At 48.7% G+C, this 21273-nt stretch overlaps 1 protein-coding gene across 1 annotated transcript in view; it reads left to right on the top strand.

The window, feature by feature from the left end:
* Nucleotides 1–200: 200 nt before the first annotated feature.
* Nucleotides 201–21273, top strand: part of LOC137655018 (nuclear speckle splicing regulatory protein 1-like) — a 52446-nt gene continuing 31373 nt past the window's right edge. Inside the window, exon 1 of the mRNA XM_068388924.1 lies at nucleotides 201–355. Within this exon, the coding sequence (XP_068245025.1) occupies nucleotides 333–355 (23 nt within the window). The 5' untranslated portion in view covers nucleotides 201–332. The remainder of the gene's footprint in view (nucleotides 356–21273) is intronic.

Here is a 21273-nt window from a genome sequence, read left to right as displayed (position 1 = left end):
CGGGAGCTGTCGGGACCGGGAGCTTAGGTCCATCTAAATATGAAAGAATGATGTAACTTAAGAGGTATATCAGAGTTGTTTATTGTTGACTGTATTGTTTTCAGTTAGCAAAATATAACAGATTTCAACAAAAAAGTGTATATCATTAAAAATTATGTTTAATATTCAAATAATTTCTCTATAGAATTGCAAAAATAACTAAAACCTGAATTAAAAGGAGCAAACTTTCTTAATAAAGAAACGGAGCCACAAACGTATTTGTTTACATTTGCAATCGATGGACGTCTGTTGAAATGTGAAATAGCCAGAGGTCGAGGAGCCTATTCAATACAATGTCAAATAAGGAAGAAAAACAGTGAGTATTAATTACATTCACATAAAAGTGTGAATGGAGGTAAACTAAGAAATACCTCGGTCACAGAAGTGCATCTATCCAAAATTGGCTTTCTTGTCGAACAGATCTACTTAAACGTCACAAAATTGGAAGGCTTCCTGTGGTAACTAAATAAATAATAAAATAAAAACTAGCAATCCTACGTCATTAATCCATCAAGTAAAATTAACCTAAGTTTTAGATTAGCTATACTAACATCTTAACCTACTCCTAACCTGGGCTGGGCTATCTGGGTTTAGATCGTAGAATTTTTCTTCTTACTAGGTATTTATTAAACCAGATATTGGTTAAATTGGCTTCAATTTACTTGTGATGTACACAAGAATTTTGGGGTGTATGTATGACAGTGGCCACCTGTATGTATTATTATGGCTAACTTAGAATACGTCAGTGTAAGGGGGGGGGGGGGTCGCAGGGGACCTTAGTCACCCCCCCTCCCCCCTGTTAGGGAAGTAGGTAATTACTCGGGTTGTAGGTTAGGTTAGGGTGGAAAGTTTAGGTTAGTTGATGTTCATTTTTAATCAATGTGGGAGGAACTGGCCGCTGATATACAAGAGCTCCAGAATTTTAACTAACTCGGAACACTTATTTTGTGATAAATGTTCCTTTTCAACTGACAACTATTTGACCTGTGAGGGGTGTTTGTATGATAGCGGTCACCTGTATGTATGATGACGGCTAAGAATACAGCAGTGTAAGGGGGTCTCAGGGGGCCATTAGCCACTCCTTATGGCTTGTAGGTTAGGTTAGGGGGGTTAGTTTAGTCTAGTTGGTGTCCATATTTTATATTCGTTGGAGGAACTGGCCGCTAATATACAAAGGCTCCACCTGTGATAAAGGCCATTGCTTCAATTGTGAGGAGAGTGCATATGTACCTACTGTGGCACATTAAATTCAGCATTGAGATACATCCTCTAATAACATTTCATACCCCTTTATCTACCAAGGTGGGAGGGAGACTATTAAAAAACTGATTTGGATGCTTCCGGCAATATAGCTGGTTGATGGTATGATTACTTCAACTGTTGTGTTATGTGTGTGGTTGAATTTTGATGTCAGTGTACAATAGACTTGTACAGTAATGTTCTGCCTCTGAATTTATAATATAGTACATCCTTGATTTAGTAAATATTCTATTCTGATGGTGTCCACAAAATAATGGGGTTGGCTAGGTAATCCTTACAGTAGCCAAACACTCTCAAAATTTCTCTGTTTGAACTTTTTTTTTTTTATGTCAACACTGGACCAGTGAATACTGCTAAATTTATAATGAGTAGGATGAATATTTACCCACTCCCTGTAGCATTTGTCTTAAGAAATTTTTTTTTTTATCAGGCATATTTTCATGTGTTTCGAAAAAGTATCTTATGCACTTGTATCCAATATAGATAATTTTGCAGCGAGGCATATTTTCTCTTGTTCTAAACCTAACAATTTCAAATAAAAAAGTTATCAACTGCCAAATAAACTTGAGAATACACTTAAAAAACTAAATTTCACCAGGGAAATATTGAAGCTTCACGAGAACAGGTCACGGTTATCCCAATCCAGTTTTTCATGGTAACTGTCTTCATTTTTGTGGTATATTTGGAAGGAAATTAAGAGGATGTCCAATAAGCTAAGGTAACGCCACCTAACCTGACTTGAATCACCTTGTCCTTACGTACTGAATAATACTGAAAAACAATGCAAATTCACTTACATCATTGGAAGTCGATGAAGTCACAGTCGTCTGGTGTCTAAATCTTCTGTTATACAAACATGAGCTCAGAAACTCAATGTCATCTTGTTGTCAGTTAGGCAAGTAAAAATTCTTAAAAATCGTCAGAAAATCCTAAACGTAATAAATCACAATGTTTTGATTGATTTGTAAAAATTCTGTTTTTATATTAGAAATCAATTAAATGAACTACTGTAATGAACACGACATTAAAGCCGTGACCAGTCAACGTATCTCCCCAATGAACAGAGTCGAACTGTTTCAAAGTGACGCTGATAAACGAAAATCAGTGATTGGCCTAAAGCGATCACTTGATAGAGACTGATGTGAGAATATGGCTATGGTTGGCTTCTTTGGCAATACATTCAAAATGTATGCAAAAATACTAGCAACGTTATATTTTGTTTAGATTACACACTGATGTTCAGTTCTATTAGTAACGGGATTAAGTAAATAATTATTACTGTAAAACAGCCCTTCCAGAAGTTGCTTGGAAGAAATTTGCTTAGCAAGAACAAGGCTGTGTAAATTTAAATGCCTAAAAAATCCAATTTATGGATGGTGTTATAGTGAATAAATATGCACCGGAAGATTATAATTACCTACATAATGATCTACTTTAGTCTTTACTTACATACTGTATTTGTAAATATTAACCCTTTAACCAGCATGCTTTAGCATCCAATCTTCACCTTTCTTAACCTAGCCTAATTTAGGATGCCATAAACATGACAAATTCGGAGATAATTTGTATTTTTCCTAACCATACAAACCTTAGCTATTTACATTGGGTTTACTTTCGGCGTAGCTGAAATTGACGGGCCAATAGATTTTAACAAGGGTTAACTACGCCCTCGCTAGTTAGCGGGGGTAGGGGAAGGGGTAGCTTGCTACCCCCCCCCCCCCCCCACACACACACACACCGGTGATTTGCTTCACTTCACTTAGAGGTAGGACTTGACTTGGGGGACAGGGCTGGCGGGCAAATATGTGTAAATAGCTAAGGTTTGTATGATTAGGAAAAATACAAATTATCTCCGAATTTGTCATTTGTTCTGTAACCGAAATACAAACCACGCTATTTACATTGGGTGACTTACCCCTTAGGAAGGGTGGAAAGTCCCCAGCCTTACTGACTTTGGCTTTACCCGGGGACTCCGACTCCAAGTGAGTAGCACTCGAGAAAAGGAGTCCCTGCACCTCAAAAGTTCCTTGCTCCGCAAAGATCGTGTGGCCTACATAAGTTGTGTGTGGAGGAAAGAGCGTGACTCGTCCTATGAAGTTAACCTTGAGACCTTTAGATAGGAATCTAGGATAGGACGTTCCCAATACCACCTCGTCAGGGTATGGGGGACGCGACAGTATTAAGCTTAATACTAGGAGCACAAGGAAGCATGGTTTACCTGCAGAGGTTGAGGTCAGCTATGCGGAGACCAGGATGCTGCTTCCCCAAGAGAGGGGAGGATGAAGAAAGAATTAAGGGCCAGACATACTCTTTCATTCACGCAGAATAAAACTGGGTAACAACGCCCTCAACCTACTGCTACCTGTCCATAAAGAAGCCTGAGGCTAGACCAGCTGTTGTGCAGCCACCACAGGGCCGATAGAAAAAGTATCGAGGCTCCTGTGGGTCACGTCCTGCAGATAGTGGGCCGTGAAGGTAGTCAGACGCTTCCAGACCCCAGCTTGAAGCACCTGCGTCACAGAGAAGTTTCTCTTGAAGGCCAGGGACGTAGCGATGCCCCTGACGGCGTGTGCCCTAGGGCGACGTGACGGAGGAGGGTCCGGATTCAAGGCGTGATGGATAACCCTTCGAATCCAAGCCGAGATGGTGTTCTTGGTGACCCTCCTCTTCGTCCTGCCTGTGCTAACAAACAATGCTTGCACCTGAGGACGAACTGCAGCTGTTCTCTTCAAGTAACACCTCAGACTCCTCACTGGACATAATAGCAGCTGGTCTGGGTCGCTTGTTACAGAACGGAGACTCGTGACCCTGAAAGAGTCGAACCGTGGGTCCGGCACTCCAGGGTTCTGAGTCTTGGCAACAAACTCAGAGACGAACCTGAACGTTACCTCCCCCCATCCCCTTGGATGGGTGACGTCGTACGAGAGACCATGAAGTTCACTAACTCGTTTGGCAGAGGCCAACGCGAGCAGGAAAGCCGTCTTCCAAGACAGGTGGCGATCAGAGGCCTGGCGTAATGGTTCGAAGGGAGGTCTCTTAAGAGCCCTGAGAACCCGAACCACGTTCCATGGAGGAGGTCTCACTTCCGACTGAGGGCAGGTAAGCTCATAGCTACGTATGAGTAGAGAGAGTTCCAGCGAGGAAGAAATGTCCACTCCTTTCAGCCTAAAAGCCAAGCTCAAGGCTGAGAGATAGCCTTTCACCGCTGAGACCGAAAGGCGCATTTCCTCCCGCAAATAAACGAGAAACTCTGCTATTGCTGGAATAGTGGCATCGAGTGGAGAGATACCCCTCCCACGACACCAACCACAGAAGACTCTCCACTTCGCCTGGTAGACTCCCTCAGAGGACTTTCGCAGGTGCCGAGACATTCTCTCTGCAACCTGTTGCGAAAAGCCTCTCTCCGTGAGGAGACGCTGGACAGTCTCCAGGCGTGAAGCCGAAGCGAGGCTACGGCTTTGTGGAAGATGTTGCAATGTGGCTGTCTGAATAGCTCGTGTCGTGGGGGAAGCTCTCTCGGGAGCTCCGTCAGGAGCTGCAGAAGGTCCGGGAACCATTCCGCGTGATGCCATAGCGGAGCTATCAGAGTCATCGACAAGTTGACCGATAGTCTGGTCCTGTTGAGCACCCTTCTCATTAGACAGAACGGTGGAAAGGTGAACACGTCGATGTTGTCCCACCGTTGTTGGAAAGCATCTTGCCAGAGTGCCTTGGGGTCCGGGATTGGGGAGCAGTACAGGGGCAGTTTGAAATTCAAAGCTGTCGCGAACAGATCCACCGTCGGGGAACCCCACAAAGTCAGGACTTTGTTGGCTATCTGAGGATCCAAAGACCACTCGGTACTCACTATCTGCGAAGCCCTGCTCAGACTGTCGGCGAGCACATTCCTCTTGCCAGGAATGAAGCGAGCTGATAGTGTTATCGAGTGGACTTCGGTCAACCTCAGAATTTCTACTGCAAGATGGGATAGCTGATGCAAAAAAGTACCTCCCTGCTTGTTGATATAAGCCACTACCATGGTGTTGTCGCTCATCACCACCACGGAGTGACCCGCCAGGGTCCGTTGGAACTGCTGAAGAGCCAGGAAAACGGACTTCATTTCTAGCAGATTGATGTGCAGGTACTTTTCTGATTCTGACCAAAGGCCTGAGGTCCTCTGGTTCAGAATGTGAGCCCCCCACCCTTCTTTTGACGCGTCCGAAAACAGTGTCAATTCCGGGGGGAGGACGAGAAGATCCACTCCCTTTCACAGGTTCTCGTCGACCAGCCACCACCGCAGGTCCGCTTGTTCCGAGGGTCCTATTGGGACCAGAAAGTCCGGGGAATCGGATCCTTGATTCCACCGGGACTTGAGCCGCCACTGCAGGGATCTCATCCTGAGACGGCCGTTTGGAACCAGACGAGCCAGGGAGGCCAGGTGACCTAAGAGACGCAACCACGATTGGGCAGGAAGCTCTTCCCGCTTGAGGAAGGGTTCCGCCACCCTCCTCAGCCTTGCTATCCTATCGTCTGATGGAAAGGCTTTGTGGAGATTGGTGTCTAACAACATGCCTAGATAAACCAGTCGTTGGGACGGCTGCAGAGAGGACTTCTCGAGATTTACCAAGATCCCCAGATCCTGGCAAAGTCCCAGAAGCCTGTCTCAGTGTCGAAGAAGGGTCGACTCCGAGTCTGCTAGGATCAGCCAGTTGTCCAGATAACGGAGGAGACGGATGCCGTTCCTGTGCGCCCAAAACGAAATCAGGGTAAACACTCTGGTGAACACCTGAGGTGCTGTGGAGAGACCGAAGCACAGCACCTTGAACTGGTAGGTCTTTCTGTCTAGGCTGAATCTCAAGTACTTCATGGAAGACGGATGGATTGGGATCTGGAAGTACGCGTCCTTCAGATCCAGTGTGCACATGAAGTCTTGTGGTCTCACCGCAAGTCTGACCGTGTCCGCTGTCTCCATGCTGAATGGAGTTTGCTTGACAAACTTGTTCAGAGCTGAGAGGTCGATGACGGGTCTCCAGCCTCCAGACGCCTTCTTTACAAGAAAGAGTCGACTGAAGAAGCCTGGGGAGTGGTCGACGACCTCCTGGAGAGCATCCTTCTTGAGCATGGTCTCGACTTCTGCCCGAAGGGCTAGCCCCTTTGCCGATCCCATGGCATAGGAGCTCAACGACACTGGATTCGCTGTCAGGGGAGGTTGAGATGTCGTGAATGGGACGCGATACCCTTGGCCGATCACGGAGACCGTCCAAGCATCGGCCCCATATTGCTGCCACCTGTGCACGCAACTTTGAAGGCATCCCCCCACAGGTGGACACGCGGGGGGACTGCCACTCCTAGCGTTTGCGGCCGCGGCCGGTCCCTCTAGGAGTCTTGCCTCCCCTGGAGGACTTACCGCCCCTCTTATCCTTGGCAGGAAAGGGCTGGGGCTTAGACACCACTTTCTTAGCTGCCGGTGCCTGCTTCGGTGTCTTGCGAGGCTGCTGCTGATGTTGCTGCGGAGCTGGAGGCTTGTAGGGCCGAGATGCAAGGGCCCTTTGGAGGAGGGAGTCCTGGCTAGACTTCCTCCACCTCTCAGCTGTTCGTTCCATATCTTGGGGCTCAAACAAATTCCCCCCAAGGAGGGAGGAGTGTCTGAGCCTGCAGACATCCACGGCGGCGACCTTCGGATGGATCTTCTCGGTCACCGCATCACGACGCTTCAGCACCGAGTTGGCCCACAGGTTGGTAACCTGATGTGCCAGGAACTCGATGGAGCGAGTGCCCGATAGGAGGAAGGTCTCCAGGGCCTTCCTATTGCTCTCCTTAGACAGATCCTCGGAGTGCAATAGGATGCCCAGAGAACCTAGCCAGACATCCAGCCACGAAGTGGCCTGCATGGCACACTTCGCGACCTTCTCGTGGCTCAGGATCTCCGACGCCGAGAACGTCACCTGCCGGGCGGAGAGCTTCTCAAGAGGAACTCCCCTAGTAAGCTCTTCCACCGAATGGTGGAGGGGAAGAGCGAGGCTAGACTCCCCCATGATCTCAAAATACCTCCTCTGCTGGAGACGAGGAGGTGGTAGGAGTTTGTTCCCGGCAGAGGAACAACTGGAGGAAGCGAGTACTGCGAGCTGAGCATTGGCCCTGGCTCTGGCACTCTTCACCCCCTGGGACCAGGGCAGAGCCGCGCTGGCCTTTGGGGGCTTCTGAGTTCCATAGACCTGGTCCAGGACCGTGTCCTTGCCTTCACGGGGGCGATCACAGGGTCCATGAACCCGTTGAGCTGTCTCATCAGGCCCAAGACCTGCCCGAAGGCATGCTCAGACTCCTGCTGCTCTCCTCCCTGCGGACTGGCAGCTAAGTCTCCTGTCCCCGGAAGCTCTTCCTGGGGAGACACGTGGACGTTCGCCCGGGGTCTGGCTGGTTCCTGACGAATTCGTGAAGAAGACTTCGGCATCGTCTTGGAGTCCTTGGGTTCCCTCCTGGCCGGGATACAAGACTACAGCAAAGAGGTCTGGTAGGCACCTTCCACGCGAGACGATTCTCCTCCACGAGGAGGTGACTCCCCCCTTGGTGCCGAGGGGGAGACCGCCGCCTCACTGGACTCTCCTGAGGACGGAAAGGCCTCGTCTACGGGAGAAGGAGAAAACGACTGCGAAGGGGACAGAGCCTTCCTGACGGACCTCTTAGGAACCAACTTCTCCCTGGGAGAAGTCACCACGAAGTCCACTTCTCTCCTTCTCTTCAGCGGGGGCGAGGCCGTCGTTGGCTTGTGTCCTAGATCGGCGTGTGCCGGCTTCATAGCCTTCACTAACGCCCGCATCAGAGGACCAAACCAAGACTGCCGAGACACGGACACAGAGTCCGAAATTCCCGCTGGAGGGAAGGAGATCGGGCGATCCTTCCGAGTGGACACCACTGGACCTGCCTGCAAAAAAGAAGGGAAAGAAAGTTGCCTTGACCTCTCCGAAGGTCCTTCCTTGTCCTGCAAAAGAGACCTGCGCTTAGGCGGAGGCGATCCCGACTGCGACCTGGCAACACGCGTCCCTGCTGCTGCCGCGAGCTGCGGAACCCGACGCGAACGGGGGTCGTGCTGACGCTCGCGCGGGGGCGATACAAAAGAGTCGCTCGCGAGGGGCTGTTGGAGCGCGGGTGCGCAATCGCGCGGAGACAAACGAGCGCGGGAGCGATCGCGCGCGGGCGCGTAGGCGAGTGAGCGCGCGGGCGAGCTGGCGAGTGAACGCGCTGGCGAGTGAACGCGCTGGCGCGTGGGCAAACGAGAGCGCTCAGGAGACCGCTGAGGGCCAGGGGACCGAGCAGGGGAACGATAGTGTCCTGGAGACCTGTGACGCGTGGGCGAGCAATGGCGAGTCGGCGATCGATGGCGCGTTGGCGAGCAATGGTGCGTGGTGCGTGGGCGAGCGATGGCATGTAGAACGCCCAGGCGAGCGACCGCGCGTGGGCGAGCTCATCGCAGGAGACCTATGTCTCTCCAGATCCGCTGGGCGCTGACACGTAGGAGAGCGCTTGCGCGCAGGCGGTGGATCACGAGGGCGGTCTGGAGATCGCCGGAGCTCAGGAGAGCGCTGACGCGCTGGTGACCGTTGACGCGCAGGAGATCGCTGACGAGCAGGAGAACGTTGACGCGTCGGAGATCGCTGGCGCGCTGGAGAACGCTGGCGAGCAGGAAGACGACGCGTAGAAGACTGTGCAGGAGCTATCGGCGCGACGCGCAAAGGCGAACGCTCGCGAGTGGGCTCGGGAAGAGGAGGCGCGTGGGCGTGCAGGATCTCTGGATGTACGCGCAGGAGACCGCGCGCGTTGCTGCGTAGGAGAAAGCTGACGAGCAGGATCGAGAGGGAGAGGAGAAGTTGAGTCCTTGCTCATGTCCCGAACTGGAGTTCTAGGGCGCGTGTCAGGAACTGGAAGCGCAGGTGCGCGTTGACGAACAGGAGATCTAGTGCGCTCAGGAGACCGTTGGCACGCTGGGCGCGCAGCAGGAACAGGAGGATGTTCGTTGTCCATAGGAGAGCGCTGGCGAGCAGTGGGGGGTTTACCATCAGGAGAGCGCTGGCGAACAGGAGAGGGCTGACGAGCAGGAGAGCGCTGGTGCGTTACTACGCGTGAACGCGCAGGAGGGGGCGCAGGGGAACCCTGACGCGCAAGGGAAGCACCCACACCGTGGGCGACATCCCTTTGCCCCGAAGGGACCGGTGCCCGTCGGCAGACGAGATCAGAAGACTGCTGGCCATCTGCACAGGAAGTGGAAGGTCTGGAAGGCGTGGGAGAACGTGAACGATCCCCGGAGAGGTCTAAGGACCGGCTGCTACAGTCTGCTCCCGGCGAGGAGAGTCCCCATCGGAGGACGGAGGAGGAGAAGACTCGAAAAGGCGCCTCTTGACACCCTTATAGGGAGACGGGAGGCCCTTACGGCGAAGCGGACGATGAGCCTTACGGCCAAGGCGGCCACGAGGGAGGTCGTCAGGATCATCAGTCCTCTGAAGAGGAGTCTCAGTCAGAGCGCTCCCCCGAGGGGGAGACTTAGCCTCAGGAGAGACCGTGGGACCCCCTTCCCCCTCCGAAGGATGTACAGAAGGGGGGAGGAGAGCCTTCAGCAACGTCATCAACATCAGGAGCCGCAGAGGTTTGACCAGACCCGTCGGAAGCCTCTGCCACTACAACGTCGACGATAGACAGAGGATCTACCTCTGCTATCACCGGCGACTGCTTGACAGCGGCCCCTAACTGAATAAGGTCAAACAGGGCTTCCTTGGAGGGCAGGCCCTTAAGCCCCAAGGAAGCCCAAAGCTGAAAAAGATCATCATTAGACACAGGATCAACATTATCAAAAACCTCCCCCGGAGGAGGAGGGGGAGCCGCCCCGCTATGGGAGGCGACGCACTCTCCCGCACACCGAGGTCGGGAAACAGAACAAGGGCTTGCGCTCCCACTCGGCGGCCTCTCACTAAAAGCCGGACGAGGGGGAGCTTCGGAGGAGGTTTGGGCGGCGGAAGAAGAGTCCCGAGAGCCTTCCTCCTTCAAGGCAACCCCCGAAGGAGAACGGTCTCTCTTGGACTTCTTTTACGCCGGCGGGCAAACCTCTCCCACTGGGAGGCAGACCACTCCCTACACTCACTACATGTATTTTCCCTATCACACCGTCGGCCTCGACACTGCGGGCAAAGGGTGTGAGGATCGGTATCCACCGCCGACATGAAGGTACCGCAAGGGCGGCCGGCGATCCCAGGGCACTTGCGCATGATGAATACCAAAAGGCGAGGCCAACTTCAAACACACAGCTGAGGAAAAGCAAAGAAAAGATTAAGGCTGTCAATAACGAGGACGATAGACAGACACGTCTGCACATCGTCCGAGCCAAAAGTGAAGTGAAGCAAATCACCGGTGTGTGGGGAGGGAGGGGTAGCAAGCTACCCTTTCCCCTACCCCCGCTAACTAGCGCGGGGGTAGTTAACCCTCGTTAAAATCTATTGGCTCGTCAATTTCAGCTACGCCGAAAGTAAACCCAATGTAAATAGCGTGGTTTGTATTTCGGTTACGGAACAACTACAAATTGTATATCATAAAGATTTTGACAGGTCATATGGGTAGAATACAGTACTGTAATACCATCATCTCTATGACTTTGCTAGCATCATTAATTACTGCGTTACTTTATGTGCAAAATTTCTCTTAAGTATGCGTGTTATAAATATAGTCATGTAAATAGAATATTTTTATTTCAAATTGAACTAGACCTTAGCATAAGGAATTTTAACCCCATTTTTCTTTGTTTGTATATAAAATGTAAATGTTTTTCTTAAAATTATAAAGCAATAAAGTGAAGTTGTTCCTATGTGAATACAAATGCTTGTCATTTATATGGGGTTATACTCTATTGCTGTTTTACTACAACCAAAATTAAGGAAATCCTGTGGGTCTGGCAACATTGTATGGTTGCCCTATGTTCCCACATGTACTAGGTAGGCGCATAGGAGTGTGTGGTTCAATCCCCACTTCACTGTTGGTCATTGTGCTAAAGGGACGTCTGCTCGGCTGCTGTCCATGGTGTAGTTTTGTGCTTTTCCTTTCAGTTCTTGTGATCATGAGTGCCTCTCAAGTACTGTACTGTATGTATGAGAACCTTCCCAGGCCTTGAAGGTTGTCCTTGTGGTACCTTCATGAGTTGGGTGGGGGTAGATCCCCATCCTTTATGTCTTGTATGTCAAGGTAAAAGGTGTTCCATAACTTCTCCTCGTGAGATTTGTATCTAATCGTCATCTTCCCATTAGGAGAAATTCAGTAGCTGCCGTAAGAAGAAAATGAAAAGGGATTGTTCCCCCTGATTCTTCTTCCAAAGAGGTTAAGAAGCAGAAGCCTTCTCTTATGAGCTCTGAATTTTCCTTGTCTGACCTATCATTATTCCAGGCAGCCATTCATAATACTGTACATGACTTCATAGATGAGTATCTCCAATTATTCTTAGTGAGATGGAGAATACTCAGAGTGATTATGATTCTATGGCTTCAGCAATTAACCAACCTGAGCAGGATTTATTACAGGAGCCTCTGATTTCTCCAGAATATGTAAATCTTGATAGATTATCCCCATCAACGGATGTGCTAAGCTTGGGAAAACGGCTTTTTATACGGCTTTTTATTTCAGATATTGGAGATCAAAGAGATTTCTTATCCATGATGCAGGTTTCTCCTGTTAATTTAGGTCAATTACCATCTAATAACACCAACATGGTCATTGTACTGTTTGGTGAATGGACAGCAGGTATCTTCTCCTCCTTTAATGTTTGAGGAGTTATATTATTCCTCATTGAGAGCTCAGAGTGAGTTGAGCTTAATAGTAATGCCCGAGTACACCTAAATGGAAAGTTATCCCCTACAAAGGAAATTATTGATGTTTCCCCTGGAAAAGCATCAGTACTTCCAGACTCCTAATGAGATGTCAAAGTGCAAAGAGACCAGAAAGATTAAATGTATAGGCCTAGTGCAAGTGTACATCTTTCCCCGCATCCGCAGATGCACAAACGACCTGTGTGTCCTTTCCTCCAAACAGGTACGGAAAAGCGTAAGTCTATTATGGTTCAAAACAGTAATGTACAAGCAGAGTTATGCGCTTCACATATGATGGACCACTACAGGCATGCATCCTAAAGTTAAAGTGTCGGCTGAAGCTGCCTGTAGGCAGAATGCACGGCTGCCATTCCAAGAATGCCAACAACACACCCAAGAGGGCATGAGACAAACTCACCGACTAGATTGCTTCATTCTTTTTCAGATATAAGAGGAAATAATAGATCCACATTCATTTCTAATCCTCCTAAAAATGTGACAGGTTAAACTAATGAACCCTCACAAAATGAAAAGGGCTGCAGAACCATATCTGCCATTTTTCCTGCTTATTAGGGACAGGAACCCTTTAGAGACAGATCCAATTCCCCCTCTCCCAATATTCTGTGTATACGTATAGCGAACCTCAGTGTGATACACATGAACAGTATTTGATGCCAGGGAGGGAGTTAAAACCTTTCTTAGCATCTCCATCTTATGAGTATAAACAACCAAATCATGACAGAACTTAATAACCAATCCTCCCCTTTAGCTTCCTCATGTGTATCAGGAGCGAGGAGAGAAAGAAAAGACATTCGTGGAAGAATTAAAAATTCTAATCTTTCCAAAACAAGAGCCTGCACCATTGGGGCCAAGTCCCAAAACCAGATCCCCAATTCCAGAACCAATTGTTATTCGGGATTCTCCAGAACAAAGTACAGAAGTGACATTGGAAGCGACAGGTGTTGCCCCCATAGAAGTATCCTTATCTTAACAAGGGGAGCCATCCCATTTTCTGAAAATCATGAGCTTCATACGTTGTATTGATGTTTTAGGTGAACTGCCTCATTCAGTAGCAGGAAGGCATTGCAAGATATATGTTTTCTTCCCGGAACCACAAAATGCACGCCGTAAGTTCTAAGTCCCGTTATTGAACCATGCAAAAGACACTTTGGAGCTGATTAATGAGCAAATCTAGGGTACAGAGAATTCTCCAAGATGAAGTTGGTCAATGAACTTTTCTCCTTCAGCTTTATCTAGACAGAGGAAGTTTTATGTACACACTAGGCACATCCTTGTCCGGTTCTAATTGACTCGGACGTTATGAATTACACCAGGCATGCCAGGCGGGAACTTGAATGATCTTCCTGCCTCCCTTTCTACCACAGAGTTGCAGAATTTGGAGGCAGCAGCAATGTATGCTTTTCAGGCTTGCTCCACACCAGACCATTAAGAACGGTCTCATACTTCAGTTTCAGAAAATCTAGAGTTATTTGATACGAGGAAGCAGTATGAAGATCTTGTCAGATCAGGGGCAAAAGCATTAGAATTTGTCTCCCATCAAACAGTCTTTATCTGGAGAAACTGCATATTAAAAAGGAGAGATGCAGGAAGTGCAAGGTTCCCAAGGCATGACTCGTAGAGAGGTATAAAAGATGTCCTTGAAATGCAAGCAGCCTTTCTAGCTCTACAGGCATTCCAAGTGTTTGAGGATGCACTTGGTAGAGTTGATGAGTAACAGCACCACTGTAGTGGCATAGGTCAAGAAGCAAGGGGTATGGTCTCCTGCCTTCTCTTCCAGCTGATGAAGTGGATGCACATCTAGTCAATGTTCCACACTGTAGAGTTATCAGCCAGGTACATTTCACGCAAGAGGAATGTGCTAGCAGACACACTCAGTTGTCAGGGGCAGGTCATATGGTCGGAGGAGGTCTCCACATCCTTGAGGAGAGGAGAGGCTTCTTGCCTTATGTTTTCCAGGGATTGACCTGTTTGCCACACTATTAAACAGGAGGCTCCCAAGGGTTTGCCCCTCCCCCCCCGTTTTAGACTACGCTCCCCCCCTCGCCGATCATCCTTCGGGGGTGGAGCAAAGTCCGAGGCAAGTCTCCTGCATGTGCTCACCTCTCGTTCGTGAGGGAGAATCTCCACAGAGACACCTCTTCGGAGGCCTGCCAGAGACCAGCCTGCTGGTAAGCCCTCCTCTGTGGAGGCTCGTCTTCGCCGGCAAGGATCTTATAGAGTAGGTTGCCTTCCCCGTTGCCTCAGACGTTCTCCTTCACCTCTGGCAAAGAGACGTCTGTTTGGCTTTTCACCGCTGCTGAACGATCCCCTTCTGAGGATCATCGAGGACTTCGCTCGCCTTCCCCTAGAGATACAGTAGTCAGTCTGACGAGTCTCGCCGTTTGCTATCTGGTTTCCAACTTTCACCAGTACAGTATCACCGGACTCTCCTCGGACTCACTACTCGCCAGTCCAATACTTCTCGTCAACTGCTCACCAACGAACTGCTGTTCGTGGTTCGCCATTGCTCATTGCTTCTTCATCTGCTCTCCGAGTTCCAATAACTCAAAAGGCTCCGACTGTTTCCAGTTATCCAGCTTCTTGTCACTTGCCCACTTGTCGCCGACCATCTGTTCGCCATTCGCCAACGTTTCGCCATTTGCCAACGGCTCATCATCCTCCAACGGTTCGCCACTTTCCGATGATTCATCATTCTTCGGTCTCGCCGTTCGTCAACTCACCATTGACCTTCAACTTCTCGTCGTTCGCCAGCTACTTGCCAATCTCCAAGGAGACCAGAAGTCAAACGACAGTCTCTCGACCATCAACCTCTCGCTGCTCCCCATTTGCCAGCTCGCCAATCTCTTAAACGATCAGCAGGTGCCCAGCATTCACCAGCAGCTCGTCAAGCGGCAACCTCTCGTCACTCTCATTGGACTCGCAATTGTTTGTCCCCTATCCAGCGTTTGCCAGAGCCTCAGCAGTCTCCTGACCATCGCCACCGCTCACCAAAATGTCGCCATTCTAAGGAACATCGTCGTTTTCGAAAAAGGAGATCGTCTCCTAAGCCTTCTCCTGCACGAGCCTCTAGGCGCTCTCCAGAAAATAGGCATTCGCCTTCTCGCAGTACAGCGTCCCCTCATTCTCCTGCTTGCAAGCACAGGCCATTGCATTCTCTAAGGAGAATAGGACGTGACAGGGATGTCCCCCAACGATCTCCCCTTAGGGAAAATCTGATGTTCAAGGCTCCTAGGGAACCGGCAACACGATTAGTTCCTTTCCCCCGCAGGGAAGAACCTTTGAAGCTGCAGCCTCCTGTAGGTCGTCATCAATCTCGGGTAAGGTTTCTGTGCATAAACCCTCTTCATCGATCCTCTCAGGGGATCTTTCAGCCATGGCCGCTTTGGGTCAGGAACCGTGGTTTGGAGCCCTGGTTAGGGCTGTCCATCAGGCTTTCGTAGCTGGTGTTTCCTCAATTCGTCCTTCAGGAACATTCAGGATACCTCTGGACAAGTCTTCCTCTCCTCCGAGGGATCCACGGCTTCCTCCTCCTCTCTCCTGAAGAGGAAAAGAGGAGTTTCTGACTAGGTAGTTTTACCAAGAGTCCAACTGACTCCAGTCAAAACATCCAGGCGTAAGCTCGGTATTGTCGTCCCCTACACTTCCTCAACCGGTTGCACAACCTTCACCATCTTCGCAAGAGGCTTGTCTCTGAGAGGAGTCTCTAGCAAGTTCCTTCACCCTTCTCCAATGGAGGTGGTTCCTTGAGAACTCAGACCAGTTTTAAAGTCATTGGAAGAAACAGTGTCTCCTGCGGGCGAACAACGAAAGGAAGTCCCTCCAAAGGCCTCCTGCCTGGAAACCTTTTTTCCTCCGAGGAAAGAATCCAAAGATTCTAAAACCCTCCCAAAGTCCTCTGCAAGGATTTCTAGACCTGGTATACCACATCACTCTATCAACGACTACGACCCACCCCGAGATGACGTCTCGGTGGAAGACTCCGAATTCTACAACCTTCTTCCTAAGTCTGCTAGTTCGTGGCTATTGAAGGCAGAGTAAAGGGAGTCCGAGCACGCCTTCTCGCAGGTTTTGACCTGCATGAAGGCTATCAGTGGGTTGTCAGACCCGGCGGTGGCCCCTCAGAAGGGCAATGACACAGTCTTAGACTGTGTCTATGGCACTCGGAAACCCCCCCAAGTCAGTGCTGCTTTGCCCTGGTCTCAGGGGGTGAAGTGTCCGTCAGAAGGCGATTGCTCAGATCACTGGCTCCTCCAGCTCCCTCCAGACAGGCTCATCCTTAAGACTCTTCCCGCCACTATATTTGCAGAGGAGGAAGTACTATGATGTCTTCAATGAGCCTCTTCTGGCCCTCCCTCTGCACCATTCCTTGGAGAAATTAACAAAGGGGATTTCCCTAAAGAGACTTTCTGGGTCACAGGTTTCTGTCTCCGTGTCTGAGATCCTCAACCAGGAAAAGATGCTGAAGTATGCCATGCAGGCTACTTAGTGGCTGGACCTCTGGTTGGGGTTGGTGGGAAACCTGATGTGTATCGAGGATTGGTCCAAGGAAAGCTCCAGGAAAGCAATGGAAACTTTTCTCCTGTCAGGAACTTGAACCATCAAGTTCCTTGCCCACTAAGTTGTAAACTTATGGGCAAAAACCATCCTGAGGCGAAGAGACTCGATAGCAGAAAGGTTCCATCGCCAAGTCCCACAGATCGAGATAACTCCTCTCTGGAGCAGTCCTTATTTGAGCTGGAAGACATTGAGTGGCCTGTGGAGAGATGGAGGAAGTCCAATCAGGACTCCCTCCTCCATAAGGCCTTGACAATCCGCCCCTATAGACCACCTCCTCCTCTGCAGCAGAAACAGCAGATGATGCCAACAACCAAGACTACCATTCAAGAACAGGGAAGGCCCCAAGTCGGTAAGAATCCTAGGGTAGGCGGCCGAGGGCGCAACAACTAGGAATGGCAATCCTCCCACTTGCATCACTGCTGTCAGAGGTGGATGCAGCTTGGGGCCGAACCCTGGACAGTCTCAGTGATTCGTTTAGGGTATCGTGTCCCGTTCATACAATCTCTCCCTCCATTGACCAAAGCTCCAGTTCCATCGAGCTCCCATGCGAAGGGATCCTCAAAGGAACTGGCCTTTCGGGACAAAGTCCACACCATGTTGGAGAAGGGCGCTCTCCAAGAGGCTCTCGATGACTCTCCAGGCTTCTTCAGTTGACTCTTTCTTGTGAAAAAGGCATCTGGAGGCTGGAGACCAGCCATCAACCTCTCACCTCTGAACAAGTTCGTCAAACAAACTCCGTTCAACATAGAGTCGGCAGACACAGTCAGACAAGCGGTAAGACCACAAGACTTCATGTGTACCTTTGACCTAAAGGATGCATACTTCCAGATCCCAATCCATCCATCTTCAAGGAATTATCAGAGAATTATTCTAGACAGCAAGAAATACCAGTTCAAGGTCCTGTGCTTCGGTTTTTCGACAGCATCTCCAGTTTTCACTAGAGTGTTTGCCCTAGTGTCATCTTGGGCTCACAAATCGGCATTCGCCTTTTACTCTATCTGGATGACTGGCTGATTCTAGCAGACTCAGTGGCTACCCTTTTTCAACACTGAGACAAACTTCTGAAGCTTTGCTAAGATCTGGGGGTTATGGTAAACCTTGAGAAGTCATCACTGTTTCTCTCTCAACATTGGTATACAGTACTTGGGAATGATAATAGACATCAACCTTCAGAAAGTCTTCCCATCAGACAACAGGGTAGTGATCCTGAGGAAGGTTGCAAGATCATTCCTCAGACGAGAAGAACTCCAAGCCCAGAGGTGGTTATGTCTCCTCGGGCACCTATCATCCCTGGCTCATCTAGTTCCTAATGGCCGCCTCAGGATACAATCTCTCCAATGGCGGTTAAAGTCCAACTGGAATTGGGCCTTCGATTACTTGGACATTCTGATCCCCATGGGACCAGAGGAATGGACAGACCTCGAGTGGTGGGTGGCAGACAAGAATCTGCTAAAGGGCGTCGACCTTCTTGTCCTTTCCCCGGACTTGATGCTCTTTCCAGATGCTTCAAAAGAAGAGGGGGGGGGGGGGGGGGGGAGCACATGCAGCACTACACAACCTCAGCCTAAAAATATCTCAGAGATGAAGGCTGCCTTCCTGGCCCTTCAACAGTTCCAACAGTTGCTGGCGGGCCACTCGGTGGTGGTGGTAAGCATCACCACCACACTAGTGCCTTATATCAACAAACAAGGCGGTACAGTGAACCCTCGTTTATCGGGGTAGATAGGTTCCAGTCGCGGCCGCGATAGGTGAAAATCCGCGAAGTAGTGACACCATATTTACCTATTTATTCAACATGTATATTCAGACTTTTAAAACCTTCCCTTGTACGTAGTACTGTTAACAAACTACCCTTTAATGTACAGAACACTTAATGCATGTACTACAGTACCCTAAACTAAAACAGGCACAAATATTAAAGGTGATTTTATATCATGCATTTCCTAAACATGCTAAAAAGCACGATAAAAAATGGCAACCAATGTTTTGTTTACATTTATCTCTGATCATAATGTAGAAACAAACTGGAGGTAGAGCTTTGCTTATTACCCAGACATATTTCCCATACTTTTCCCTTAGAACTACATCACATCTTCCTACTTTAGATATATAGATATATATATAGATATATATATATATATATATATATATATATATATATATATATATATATATATATATATATATATATGTATATATATATATATATATATATATGTGTGTGTGTGTGTGTATATATATATATTTATATGTATACACATATACATACCTACATATATACATAAATACATGCATACATATATATATATATATATTACTGTATATATATGGGTTATGGAAAAAATCCGCGAAGTGGTGAATCCGCGATGGTCGAACCGCGAAGTAGCGAGGGTTCACTGTACTTGTTTGCAGCCCATATCCCATCTGGCAGTAGAGATCCTGAGATGGGCAGAAGACAACCTGGTGACCTTATCAGCTTGCTTCATTCCCGGTAAAAGGAATGTGCTCGCAGACAATTTGAGCAGAGCGACACAGGTAGTGAGCTCCGAGTGTTCTTTGAATCATCTAATAGCCAACAAAGTCCTGACTTTGTGGGGTTTCCCGACTGTGGACCTGTTTGTGACATCCCAGAATTTCAGATTCCCGCTGTATTGCTCCCTAGTCCCGGATCCAAAGGCTCTCTGGCAAGATGCATTCCAACAACGGTGGGACAACATTGACGTTTACACCTTTCCCCTGTTTTGTCTGATGAGAGGAGTACTCAACAAGACCAGAATATCGGTCAATCTCTGAATGACCCTCATAGCTCCTTTATAGCATCATACAGAATGGTTTCTGGACCTTCTGCAGCTCCTGACAGCTTCCAAGAGAGCTCCCTCCCCACGACATGATATACTCAGAAAATTACATGCCAACATTTTCAACAAAGCCGTAGCTTCGCTACAACTTCACGCTTAGAGACTATCCAGCACCACCTCACTCAGAGAGGATTTTCGCAACAAGTTGAGAAGTGGATGGCTGGACACCTGCGAAGATCGTCATCTGCAGCCTACCAGGCAAAATGAAATATCTTCTGTGGATGGTGTCGTGGAAGGGGTATCTCTCCCCTCGATGCCACTATTCTAGCAATAGCGGAGTTCCTTGTGCACCTGCAGGACAAAATTCTCCTCTTGATTTCGGCAGTAAAAGGTTACCGCTCCTTTAAGTTGAGAGGAGTAGATATTTCCTCTTCGCTGGAACTTTCTCTCCTCATACGAAGTTATGAACTTTCCTGTCCCCTGTCGGAAGTGAGACCTCCTTCATGGAACGTAGTTTGGGTCCTTGGGTCCCTGAAGGATCCTCCTTACGAACCATTATGCCAGGCAAGAGATTGCTACCTCACTTTTAAGACGTCCCTGCTTGCCTTGGCTTCGGCCAAAAGAGTTAGCAAACTTTATGGTCTCTCGTATTACATCACCCATTCCAGGAGATGGGAAAAGGTAAGCTTCAGCTTCGTCCCTGAGTTTGTTGCAAAGACTCAAAATTCGAGGGAAGTGGATCCTTGACTTGATTCCTTCCAAATAACGAGTCTCTGTTCTGTAACCGATGATCCACATCAACTGTTACTATGTCTAGTAAGGAGTTTGAGGTACTACCTCAAGAGAACATCAGCAGCTCGACCCCGTGTGCCAGCCCTCTTTGTCACCACGGGAAAGGTCAAGAGGAGGATCATAATAAACACCATCTCTTCCTGGATTTGCAAGGTCATTGACCTAGCACTGAGTCCTGATCCTCCACCAGCACGTCAACCCAGAGCTCATGACATCAGGGGCATTGTTATGTCCCTAGCGTTCAAATGAAACTACAGTACTCTGTGGTGCACGTTCTACAGGCGGGTGTAGAAGTGACAGACGACCTTCACCGCCCACTACCTGCAAAACGTAATCCACAGGAGCATGGAAACTTTTTCCATTGGTCCTGTGGTGGCTACACAACAATTGATTTAACACTTCAGGCTACTTGATGGACAAGTAGCAGGACATTGAGGGCATTGGTTACCCGGGATTAGTCTGAATGGATGATTAAGAATGACTGGCTCTTTTTCTTCATCCTTCCCTCTCTTGGGGAAATCAGCTCCCAGGGTCCTCTGCAAAGTTGACATTAAGCAACTGCAGGGAAACCTTTGTTCCCTTGTGTAACCTGGTATTCTCTCAATACTGTTACCTCCCCATACCCTATCGAGGGGGGTATTGGGAATGTCTTGGTAACCTCAGGAGATTCCTATGACTCGGAAGAACTCTTACCTTGACAGTCACACAGCTAGTATTACAAACACACAGCTTGAGGAGGCTGCGGACCATGCATAGCACAGTTTTAGCGAGGCTTAGTTTCTACCCATTACTGTATGTTCAAAATACATAAAAGGGGAATCCCCGGGTCAAAGCCAGAAACCAGATTGGCAAGGACTTCCACCCTCCTAAAGGCTAAGTCGACCCCTATAATTAGTGTTGGTTTGTATGGAGTGATGGGACAAATGATAAATTTAGAAGTAATTTGGATTTCTCCTAACAATACAAACCTGCAGCTATTTATACAGATT

Source organism: Palaemon carinicauda, chromosome 1 (genome assembly GCF_036898095.1).
Source record: "Palaemon carinicauda isolate YSFRI2023 chromosome 1, ASM3689809v2, whole genome shotgun sequence".
Taxonomy (NCBI): Eukaryota; Metazoa; Arthropoda; class Malacostraca; order Decapoda; family Palaemonidae; genus Palaemon; species Palaemon carinicauda.
The sequence above is the reverse complement of the archived record's forward strand: the minus strand, read 5'-3'. Positions and strand labels throughout refer to the sequence as shown.